This window comes from Oryzias latipes, chromosome 22 (assembly GCF_053564925.1).
Source record: "Oryzias latipes strain Hd-rR chromosome 22, Olatipes_Hd-rR_3.1".
NCBI lineage: Eukaryota > Metazoa > Chordata > Actinopteri > Beloniformes > Adrianichthyidae > Oryzias > Oryzias latipes.
The window spans coordinates 26,216,095-26,228,285 of NC_136258.1; the positions used below are offsets into that span (position 1 = coordinate 26,216,095).

A 12,191-nucleotide genomic window follows, 5' to 3' on the forward strand; every position below is an offset into this window, starting at 1 on the left:
CCTAAACACATCCCACACTCGGAGCAGTGAATGATGTCATGCTGTGAGCTGCTTCACACTGCTGCTGTGAAGGAAAGGAGGCCGATGCAACGCGTCATGGTGGGAACAGGCGGTTGTGCCTGGTGTCCGTGCAGCCATGGATTACATGAACTGTTTTCTAATCGGTGAAGACATCTAACTGAAATCTTGTAAGAAGCAGGAGATGTAAACAACAAAGTGTGATCTGAATGCTTCAGCATGTGGTCTCTTTGTGTCTGATAGCTCAGGCTGATGCTGCCATCTAGTGGATGTTGCTTTACATGTCATCAGTTTTTACATCAAAAAGCTGCAGCTTACTAGACATGCTGATTGGTAAATGAGGAAAATCAAGACCCAAAAAATCTCTCCTGAACAATTTAATAAACTGTGTGAAGAAGAAAAAAGAAATAAATTTCAGAATTACTGATAATATATGGTCAAAAATAATTCTACTCTAAAGTGCTCAAATATCTCACCAAATCACAACTTTTCAAAGCAATTCCTGTTAAATTCAATGGCAGGAGCAGTACGGGTCTCTGAGAGAGATCCCTCATAAAACGTACTTAGAACTGGGTCACATATAAAAACAAATGTATTTGTCAAGAGAGTAAAAAAAGTAATATTTCAAAAAATGTCCACCTGAATACTATCTTCAAGAACTTGTAAAGGTGGAAGAGGTGGAGTTGTTCATTTGGGACTTTCAGGTGTCCTTTAATGAATAAGTTTAATAAGTCATCAGGACTTACGGTAGTCTACTCTTAGTTTGCTGTACTGTAGTTTTCTCTTTTGTGTGATTGTGACATTGGGGTTGTGTAACTCCTGTTTTAGCTATGTATGTTTTAGAACAGTAGCCATCCAGCTGGGCTTTATGAGGTTGATGAAGATTATTAGTAAAGGGGCGAACACTGTTGAAGCCCCAAAAAGCAATTTTTTCGTTAGTTTTTTTTTTTGCCCCCATATTAACTTTTCTCTCAGCTGAGCTCTTGTTGCCCTTTTTGCACAACCTATGAACGTTACAAATTCCAGAATAGCAAAATTTTAGGACTAAGTCTAGGAAAGAAGGGAAAAACAAAAAAACATTGTGCTATTTTATGTGTGAGGTGTGTGAAGCTTAGAGGAATCTTCAAAACACAATATCTCTGTTACCTTCAAACTCATCAAACACTGAGATTAAAACTTGTTTGCATTTGTTTTCATGCTTGTTTTGGGCTGTCTCTGTTTCCTGTGAGAATTTCTGAATTACATTTTTGTCTGACTTCTTCAGGTGAAGCTTCCCTTTCCTGTTGACCAGATCACCAACCTGCCCCGCAACGACTTTCAGGTTCTCATCAAGATGCACAGACTAACCTCAGAGCAGCTGGAGTTCATCCACGACATCCGCCGCCGCAGCAAAAACCGCATTGCCGCCCAGCGATGCCGCAAGAGGAAGCTGGACTGCATCCAGAACCTGGAAAATGAGATCCGCAAACTGGTACGTCCTGAAAGCCAGGACTTCGTGTGAGGTTGTTGAACTCCATTACCCAGAAACCTAACTACTGTGAGGAGTTAAAAACAGCACTCATGTGTTTTTATTTCATTAACAACGGGTTCCCAATCTTTTCTTTTGCATGTTGATGTTTGTAGCAGTTTGTATTTACACCACCAATGCTGACAAAAATCATTTTGTCATCTCCATGTCTGGAGCACTGTTTGGGTGTACAAATAAACTGAACACGTTTGTTTTCTGATCCAGGTGTGTGAGAAGCAGAAGCTGCTGAGCGAGCGCGACCAGCTGCAGAGCTGCATGTCCGAGCTGTGGCACAACCTCTCCTTCCTCTCCCAGCAGGTTTGTAGGGAGGCCCAGAGCGGCCAGCCACCCCCAGTCTCTGCCAGTATCGATCTCACGTCTGCTCCGTCGTCGCCTTCTTCTGACTCTGAGTTGCCTGCAACGCAACAAGAAGAGGCTCAGGTGGCATCCAGTCGGACAGGGAGGGGAAACCCAGGGAGTCCTGTGGGGTTGGGAGCTGTTTGTAGCCCCTCAGTGACTGTAGATTTCTGCCAGCAGATGACAGAGAAGTGTACAACAGAAGAGCAGAATGCACAGGACTCCTCTTAGAAAAAAACTCTTCAAACCTGTGAATACTTAAAAAAAAAGCTTAGGTAGTTTCTCTGTTTTGTCACAGATGACTTCCATGTCATCAGCAATACTGTTGGAACTCGTGTTGTTGGACAGATGTTTCTTGAATCAACAGTCCATGGACACAGTGCTCATTGGACAGTTTATATGGCCGCTTGTTCTCTGAACAGGATCCAGTTGAGATGGTGGTCTTTGGACGGTTGTGAAACCACCACTCTGGCAGCTTCTTTCTCTATTTACATTTCTTGTCTTCTGTTCATGGAGGATCAAACTCAGGAACTATTCATACTTTCATATACTTGGTACACTTTCTTTATTCTTTACTATTCTATGCCTTCATTGTCCTCACACTTTGGTCTAATTCAGTCCAAAATGGCTTCATGTTGGGTTTTATGGACCAGTTCTACTGTCTATAAGGGTTCATAAGAATCTCAGAAGACAACCCTGACCTTCTGCAGCTCACTAAGCCCTGAACTTTAGCCCAGGCTTAGTTTACAAGGCTAACTACTGTTTACAACACTTCACTGATGTTTACAGGTGTTTTTTTTTTACATGTTATGCCGAAACAATGTGGGGTCTCATGCTCCTGAGTTCATGGCATGCACAGTCTTATCGCTTACTAATTTCAGCAGACAAAAAGAAATTTTCTAAGTAGAACATTTTCATGAAAGGAAGCCTTTGTCCTGCAGTACAATTCTACTGGAAAAGAGTTGTGTCTATGGTAGAGTCATGAAAGAAGACTTCTTTCCTATTTAGCGCTGAGGCCAGAGCCTTAATGTTTCCATCAAAACACCAACCTGCTGTCTAAAATGCAGAGATGGAGATTTGAATTTGACAACTTGACACATGGGGGCAATTACGGTGTGTTTACATTTATATTTGCCTCTTGGACATGTATCTGACAAACAGGATCAGGTCAGATTGTTCATGGTACCACATCTACATCATGGTGCCACCTGACTTTTTTTATGTCTCTAAAGACACATTCACACCAGCAGGTTGGATTTGCATCATGGTTTATTGGTGCGCTGTGTTTGGCAAGAGTGACCGCTCATCTGACCTTTGGGGTGGATCAGGCAAACTGAGGTCAACTTGAGATCAGGGGTCTGAATTCACTTGCAGAAGAGTAAATGATGAGTGATCTGCGTATTTCCAGTAGCAAAAAAGGAAGTCTGCCTAAAAAGCACCGTGTGAACATAAATGCTAAGCTCAGACTGAATGTTATAAGCTCATAATTCAATTCAGCTACAATAGTCTTTCAATAGTTTCAATGATGGAACTTTTGTTTATCATTTATGAACTGCAAAAATTATTTTTCGAACTGTTTACATTAAAACAGTTTTTTACAGACTTGTTGGAGTTGAAAAGCCTGGGAAATTAATTAATCTAATAAGGTGGTGATTGGTCAAAACAAAAAGAAACATGTGATGATTAGTCAAAGTCAAATCATATATACCAGTAACCATTGACTGTATCTGAGAACTGGACTGAGGGATTTTGATGTCCCCCATAGAAAATGGTTTACTTTTAGCCTTATGTTGTCAGTAGGTAGTGATTGTTTGGAATCAGTTAGAGCTTCTATGGCAACTACTCCCACCAATCAGAAGTAAGCTTGTTGAAAGTCCACATCTCTAACAAATGAAAGTTACACAATCAAATGTTGGATGTGAGGGCCACCAGGCAGGCACCACCTACATTTGGAATGGTCACTCAAGTCCAGTTCTCTTATACAGTTAATGTACATAACAGATCAAAACACATGAAGCAAATAAAACCTTAAAGTCCAAAGATGACAAGTGAAAACATGTATAAATCTATCTGTCAATAGAGATATGAAAATCTCTGCACATTTATCAACTCAAGTAATGTGAAGCCAATGTTTGGTGTTTTTTTTCCCCCTCAACTGAGCATGTGCAGAAGCCTTTGGTGCCAAAGCCTCCTCTGAACAGCCAGTGGGCCACACCAACACGCGCTGCATTTCCACTTTCAGGGCTGTTCTTATTTCATTTCCCTGCTGTTATTCAGGAATAAAAATCCATATCCAGCCCGGATGCACAGCTGCGGTCAAACGGGGTTACGGGCTCAAACAGTTCTCACCCACTTCCAGGAAACTAAAGCAGTTCTGAGAAACGATAAAACCAAACAATCGAGTCCATCATGCATCATTCATAGATATTATTACATCCATTGTAGTTATTTAGTATAGAAAGTAGAGGGCTAATTAGTTTTAAGTTAAATGACTAGCTAAAGCAGTGTGAACGGTGTTATGTAAAGATTGCACCAATGATGTGACCTCTGCCTAAACTCTGACCTCTTGTGGCCCCTGTCCTCCTGGGGTTAGCGGACTTCAGTTCTGACCTGGGGGTCAGAGATCCATCATTCTGAGGTCAGAACAATCTTTTCCATTGCAATGTGCATGAACACCGTCGTGCACCGTCAGAACCACAGCATGGGTTCTTCTCCTAAACAAACCAGCTGGTACTAAACTTTTACCCCCCACCTTCCACCCCCAAATTGAGTAAATTTGTCTGGAGTGTTATGATCAGTTCAGACTGACAGATCAGTTTCTCTAATGGCATATAGTTTGATGCTGAAGCTCCAGATAAACACGCCGGCACATTATTGATCTTTGAGATGCCAAATTCATGTGCTGAAAAGTCAATGCAGCGTCACGCGGCTGCAGAGAGTGCAGCTGCTGATCCGTCACTTTCCTACTGTAATGTGTCCTAGCAAAGATGATCAGCATCTCAGCAGGAAAGGCTCTTCAGCATCATGCCAGCAGACCAGCATCCTGATGGAACAAGGGCACACAATTTTACTCTTTCCAACAATTCTCCTTGTGTACATTTTTCATAAAAAAACCAAGTCCAGTTTAAAACTCACATAAGTGCAGCTACAACTTTCCGCCTTTAAGACTGAAAAAAAAAAAGCAGGAACTAACTACAAACAAACAAAAGGAAGCAAAGATGTATATAAAAACACCTCTAATCATTTATTAGATATTCCCCAGCGTTTATTCAAATGAATTTGTCATGCATAAGTGTAAATATTTTTTTTCTCAAATCATACAACTCCTATGTAAAGTTGGGACACAAAAGCAACAAATTCAGCATAAAAATTTTACTAAAAAACACACCTTTTTTTTTTTTTTTTGCTTCTACTTTATCCTTTTGATACAAATCAGTGCAAAAGTTGTCCACCTGTGCACTGATGCGTGCTTCTTACAAGGCGACTCTGAGAAATAAAAACCATGGATTTACAGTGGACTTGTTAAAGGTAACCCCAGAATTCAGTTTAAGGTTTAAACTGACTGAAGTTAGGAAAGAAGTGACCTTTTTTTATCTGAACTGATCGACCCGGGGAAACAACTGTCGCTGTCCGTGAAAATGCAGGTTAATATGCTTCCAATGACAAATCTTAAATCAGCTCTCCTTCTCCACAGATTAAGATTTGTAGATTTTTTTTTTTAGGTTTTATGTGTATTTGCAGAGTTATTGTTTTACACAGAAATCAACATTTGTAATTTTGTTATCTCTGTACTTTGAAACAAGCTGTTTGGATTTTGTAAATATCGTGCAATGCGTCACATCTTATTTATTTGATAAGAAAAAGGGTTGAACACTCAGTTTTGGTAGAGAAATAAAAGCATGAAGACTCCACAGGAAGTTGCTGTTATGGTTCCAATCACTTGCTTCAGAATGTTTACTGTATTTCATGTGACTATAACGGAAAGGATCTTGAAGTGATGCCATAGAATTGACTCTACACAGACATGAATCTGTTGAAGAAAAAATTGTACGTTTCAGAGGCTAACAGTTCCTCTGAGTTGAGTCTCCATGTCTTATCACAATTCCAGAAGGGTGAGGACGCCTTCGCTTGATGACCTTTTGCAGATTCTAGAAGGTTCCTGGGGAAGTTTGATGCCTTGCAGACTCGTTTGGGCCCAGTTTGATTGGCGTTGACAATGGACACATCCGTTTCTGTCTTTTCTGTGGATTTCAACTCCTACCATGTTTGCCTTGCCTGCTTACTTCTTCATGATGGACGAGATGTCCAGAAACATGCTCTGTAACACACAAACATGAATGTTATGTCTTACATAAAGCTGATTTAAGAATAGATCAGTAATGTGTAATCAGAATCACAAAACATGCATTGAATTTAACAGTTTCTTATAAGACTAATATCCTGATCAACATTTATGATGCCAACATGGTTCTAATGCAGATTCGATCATAGTTCATGGAGGAACTGAAGACCTTGCATGGTTTATACATTATTAAAGGAAAGTAGAGTGCCAGTTGATACCAAAAGCAGTTTGTTTTACTTTTCAATGGACAAAAACCTAAAATCTTCCTTTTATCGTAGTAGGTTTAGGGGCTGTCAAACATGACAGATGACAGCCCCTAAACCTACTACAATTGAACCAACCTGGATGAATGAGAGTCTTCATAGACATATTCCTTTTTTTATGGCAAAAAAGGTCAGTTTTCATCTTGTGATTTGAATTTCTAAAGACAATTCCAGTATTAATGTGAATCATATGAGATTTGTGTACCAATAAATGTCTTTCAACATCTCGGGTACACAAAGTTGCAAAAATATAGACATAGTAGCACATTTATTGCTTAATTATAACAGAAAAGTATTACAGGAATGTCGAGGAAACCCGATTTGAACAAAAATTGACATCGAGGTTTCCTGAAATTATTTTTGATTGTGTGCCAACACGTGTTCAAGTGGCCACGTCCAATGAAAAGTCTTTCTAAACGCACGTCAATGCACGTTTCGGGCTTCCGTGTTTAAAACGTTTGCGTTCACACGTAGCTATGCAAGTTTCTTTTGGCTCTACCTCGCCTTCAGCCATTGAACATCGGTTGAAAGTTAAAACGGGTCGAACTTTGATTCGGATTTGGTAGTGACCTATGGATGGCGTCCCTTTTAATTAACGGCAACCGTTTGAAAATGGATCATGAAGGAGAAAATAATAAATATGGTTTGTCCCTGGCCGGAATTGTTTGACGCCAAGGCTTTTATATATCAGAATTGAGATGGGAAAGAAAAAGCCTGGAGCAAGACTTGCAAGATCTCACAACAAGACTCTTCCACCTGTAGGTGCGCTAGTAAACAGTAGAAAATGGAAATAGAACCCCCTCCCTGTTTCCGCAGATTGAACACCATTGACTAAATGCACATTCAAGAACCTGCTTTTACTGCATTCTTAAACGTGTGTCAGGTGTGTCTGTAGCTTTAGGATGTTGTTTGAGATTAATCAACATAAACTGATCTTGATCAATACTTGCCATGGACATTCTTCGACCGCCTGCAGGTGGCATCATGGGCATGTCTCCCTGCAGAGAGCCCAGTTCGTCTGACTCCTCTGAGCTGTGTGTTGAAGGAGCAGTGGAGTTGCTGATGGAGGATAAGCTCTCAGATGCAGGTCTCATCATGACACTGGTCTTCCTGGGGTTGGTGAACAGGAGCTCACTGACTGAGGACTCCCGCCTCTTGTCTTCAGTGTGATCACGGATTATTCCAGACCTTAAAGTGCTTCCAGACTGCAAATGTTCCTGATGGCTGGGAGGACGCTCTTCCTCGTGGATGTCAACAAGTTTTGTTGCATTCATTTCCACTGGGGACATGACGGAGCCCCAGGCTGGATGATGTTCCATAAATACTGTGTGTACTTCTTGACCTTCGTGAGTTGGACATGTATGTCCAGACCGGGGTAACATCCTTGTTTGGGGGCAAGTGTAGCCAGTTGGACCAAAATGAACCAAACTGTTGTGTCTTGGCACTTCCTGGTTGACTTTGAGTCCACTGCTGTAATGAACAGATTTCATCTCTTCCTCTGGTATCACTTTAAAGGTCTGGGTCAAAGGCCCATTATGAGGCGACATGCTGCTCATAACACACAGCTGTGGTAAGGACGCCTTTTTCTTAGACCTGTAAATCAAACTGTCGTCCTCCGTGTATCGCTCTCCGTACAGAGTCTGTTTTATTTTACGAACACCCAGGTGGGATATTTCCAGAATGTTCAAGAAAAGTGACACTCCAGCAATCGCAATCATGAAGACCATGAAGATTGTCTTCTCTGTGGGCCTGGAGATGTAACAGTCCACGCTGTTGGGGCAAGGCAACCTCTCACATTTATATAGAGGCTCCAGATGAATCCCATAAAGAATGTATTGGCCAAGAATAAAGCAGACCTCCACCACGGAGCGAGCAAGGATATGAATGATGTATGTTCTCAAAAGAGAGCCTCTAAGAGGAGCCCTCTTCACCTTCTTGTGCTCTTCCAGCCTTCTCAGCTCCCTTTCCACGCGTTTGTGCTCGCTAATATCCAGATCTGTATCGTCCAGCTCCTCTTTCAGGTGTATGCGACGCCTGATGCGCTCCTTCTCCAGCATTCGAATGCAGTACAGAGCGTGGCCCATGTACAGCAGGGAAGGTGCGGACACAAAGATGACCTGCAGAACCCAGTATCGAATGAGGGAGATGGGGAAGGCTCTGTCGTAACAGACTGTCTTGCAGCCAGGCTGGTCCGTGTTGCAAACAAACTCGGACTGCTCATCATCCCACACATCCTCGGCGGCTGCTCCCAGGATCAGCATGCGGAAAATGAAGAGGATGGTGAGCCAGATCTTTCCCACAATGGTGGAATGAATGTGGACCTCTTCTAGGATGCTTCCCAGCAGGTTCCAGTCCCCCATGGTCAACTTCCTACCATTTCAGTGCCGCATGCTAAAACTGAGGACACACAAATGCACATCATAAGACTTGCAGGAGGGGAAAAAAAACACATGGACACCTTAAAGGAAAAGGTTGCAATTTTAATTTTAGCCAACTCCGTGCAAACTAAAGCACTTTTTCGACCCCTGCATGGGATTTATGAATAGTAGTTAAAAATGGTAACCAGCAGGTCAGAGACTTGTTTTAAGCTTTGATTATGATTACAATCCTGATGCATCAAGAGGGGCATTCGGTGTAAATTCATTCAAATATAAAATAACTTTCCTGACGTGATCTCTAGAAAGGAAAGCAGATATAAGGTAAAACACGTTGCCAACAATGCATTTGATGCCCTCCATATTATTTTGTTTAAGATTACCAATGTGCTAAATTTCTTACAGACAATACCACAGCTGAAGCATGCCAATACATCCACAAGTCCCAATAATCAACAACTCTATCTCTTTACTTTTTTTTCTGGCTCAACCACCAATCAATCTACTTGTTTATCCATGGTAGTAGTTTAAAATATGGCAAAAAGCATTTACCATACAATTAATCTTCCTTTTGTTTTACTGTAAATTCCAGGAAGGAGTTTATCTGAAAACACAATGTGTGAATTTATAATCATAATATAAAGTTTGACAGTACACATAAAGGGAAATCGCCCGAGTAGCTAAATCTGGAGTCCCCAAAATTTACCCTGACCCCCCGTGACAAATCATTGGAAGCACAATGTTGAGGATATTCTTCAACTCATCAAATGAAGATTTATAAAGTAAATTAATTATGGTTGATGATTAAACAATTTCTAAAGACTAATAAAACATTTTGAGCCATTTATACCTTTTTGCAACATCAGTGAAATTGAAGTGTCCTTACATCACCAGGTTTTATTGCCTGGACCTGAACGGTGCTGCTACCACAGTTCAAGAAGGATTCTTGAACTTTGACCCAAACACAAAGGTGAAGTCCACTGTCATGTTGTAAAATGGGATAAGGTAGCAAGAATTTTACAAAAGCTAAACAAAAGTGACCAAAAAGCTCTTATATTGCAATTTAAAACATATTAACAAAAAATGAATAGGCTGGCATTATGAGCTCCTGACCCCTCTCACATGTCAGTCTTTCCACTAGAATTGTCTTGAACTCTCGTTCGAGACTTTTTCTAAAATACTTTAAGCTTAAAAGCTGACAGCTGTATGAATCTGTAGATCTGGTTAAATCAATCCTGCCATTCCTGTTGTTTTCAGAAAGAATGTTGTGTTTTTTTTCAAAGAGAAAGCTTAGAAAAGGGGCTCGCTTGTACTGACCTGCAATGACCTGCCTCGGTGGAGATTATTGGACCCAAACTTTGCATAGAAAAGCACCAGACTGAGATCATAAAAGTTAAAGGTTTTTCCTTCAGTTTGTTCACATTTCATAGGTTACATAAGCTTAACCCTTGTGCTGTCTTCAATGACCCCACCCTTACTTTGATGTGTTATTCCTACCATGACAAAGGTGGATAAAGGTGGAAAGATTTCATGTAATCCAAGGACACCAGTGAAGATCACAAATCATTGAAGAAAAACGGATCAGCGCACTGTTAGTGGGTCTAGATGACCCAACTCCCAATGAGAACCAAAAAAATAGTAAAATCTGTTTTCAGGTAGTTACTCTTGTCCTCAGAGCAGAATTTCCAAGCCATTTTCTGTTAAACACCCAATTTTTCAGCTTCTGATCAGAAATCTTTTTCAAGACACTTCAGACAAGAAGTTTGGCAAAATTGTGGATCATCCTGTTTGAGAGAAGCTTCTGAAATGCTGCCCAAGCTACCAAGGAAACACCGTCTGGAAAAACATGATGATCTCCTATCTAAATGCAAACAGGTTATAGAATTTTTTATTGAACAGCTTGATTTTACAGTAGATTGACGTCCTACGCTCAAAATGTAATGACAGTGCAAAACTAGAAAAGCAGATGTGAAGCAAAGAGAAGAGATAATGCATAAAAGACAAAATTGTCAGCTTACTGGACAAAGAGAGAAACGCAAACCCATATCAAAGCAACCCATAAAAGAAAAAAAACGCATTTTTTAAATGTAACTTTAAAAACACTATTTTTGCATGAAAAGGTTCAATTTCAGGTAATCTTTGAAACATCTCAGTTCATCTGAAAGCTGTTTTTTCTGGCTATTGGAGAAGTTCTGTAGTGTTGTCTGATCAGGTTCGGTTCGGCTATTACTACAATATTTCTGGTGATACAGTTACTGAAATGTGGAGAAATGTTTTTCCGGTTGGAGTTCCTTCCTGTATCTCTTCCGCTGTGTTCCTCTTACCTGTCACAGCTGCATTTTCCCTCCAGGCCCAGCGCTGCACGCCATCCTGTTGAAGATTCCTGTCTGCATGCGGATGGTTTGACCCCATCAAGGGGTTTGAATGTTCCCGTGTTGTGTGCCGATTCCCATCCCTTCTGCTGCGTGTGTCCGTGATGGGAACATTCCCCTATGTTACATGCAGGGTTCACAGGATGTGAGCATTGATCCACTCCCGCCGCTACACCTCCCCCACGCCAGGAGGCCAACTCCAGCTGGGACCGTCAATATGGGGCCCGAGTGAGCCTGAGCCGCTGAAACTCAGAGTGAAGGTGAAACTGGGAAAATCTGAGGTTTGTCTTCTGGCATGCTGCTGTCAGGTCTGCAGTTTTATCACGTCGAACGGTTGTTACTAGTGTGTTCATGAGATCAAGGGCTCCATGCTGTTTGAATTCAGTGTCTGCACAGCCTCACATCCAGAGTTGAACATTTTTATAAGAGCCTCTTTGGCAAGAGAAAGTTTTGACAGTCTAAAAAGCAGACAAATTCCAGTTTTCAAGCCATTATTTGGCATTTTATTTGATGACTTGTTTGAACAGTACTGGTCCCCGAAGGGCATTGAAATAAAGCTCGGATGTGTTTGATTTGTGGACCTACAACTGAACTAATCCAGAAAGATTAACTTGAAGTTATAACTCTGTGAAGACACTCCTGGCTTTTCAAGGTCTTGGACAGATGACATGTTTGCTAACCTGAAGATGTGATAAACATCTGAGACGAGCAGAGAGAGATGCTTCATGGTTCACACAAAAATTATTTCTGGAGTCCCACAGGACACCGTACTTGCACCTCTACTCTTCTGTTAATAGATGTTTTAGGAAGGTAGGATTTTTAGATATAACAAAGCATTCTCTTACTGTGTTGATGATACAAAGCTTTACTCAAAAAATCCCACAATTACAGAGTAAAAAAAAAGGAAATATAGATCTCACCCTATCTGTAATAGAAACACATTTACATTTCAACCAA

General features: G+C 41.0%; 2 protein-coding genes across 5 annotated transcripts in view; one reads left to right on the plus strand and one right to left on the minus strand.

The window, feature by feature from the left end:
* bach2a (BACH transcriptional regulator 2a) overlaps positions 1 to 5,799 on the plus strand; it is a 25,532-nt gene extending 19,733 nt beyond the window's left edge. For all 3 annotated transcript variants that reach the window (XM_023951783.2, XM_078941103.1, XM_023951782.2), the window contains 2 exons: positions 1,283 to 1,489; positions 1,751 to 5,799. In XM_023951783.2, coding sequence (XP_023807551.1) covers positions 1,283 to 1,489; positions 1,751 to 2,113 — 570 coding nt within the window. In that variant the 3' untranslated portion in view covers positions 2,114 to 5,799. The remainder of the gene's footprint in view (positions 1 to 1,282; positions 1,490 to 1,750) is intronic.
* Positions 5,796 to 11,327, minus strand: gja10a (gap junction protein alpha 10 a). 2 transcript variants are annotated; one of them, XM_004082433.4, is made up of 3 exons: positions 11,187 to 11,327; positions 7,438 to 8,884; positions 5,796 to 6,200 (listed from the first exon to the last, which is right to left on the minus strand). In XM_004082433.4, exons 2-3 carry the CDS (start codon positions 8,845 to 8,847, stop codon positions 6,162 to 6,164), a joined length of 1,449 nt encoding a protein of 482 aa, XP_004082481.1. In that variant the 5' UTR covers positions 8,848 to 8,884; positions 11,187 to 11,327; the 3' UTR covers positions 5,796 to 6,161. The 2 variants fall into 2 exon arrangements, with proteins under 2 accessions (XP_004082481.1, XP_078797233.1); XM_078941107.1 differs by having other exon boundaries at positions 5,991 to 6,200; positions 7,434 to 8,884.
* Positions 11,328 to 12,191: the final 864 nt, after the last annotated feature.

Coding starts and splice junctions, on each gene's coding strand:
- gja10a (XM_078941107.1), bottom strand. CDS start 8,847: ATGGGGGACTGGAACCTGCTGGGAAGCATCCTAGAAGAGGTCCACATT. Junction 6,201..7,433: donor TCGAAGAATGTCCATGGCAA/GTATTGATCAAG, acceptor TGTGTGTTACAG/AGCATGTTTCTGGACATCTC.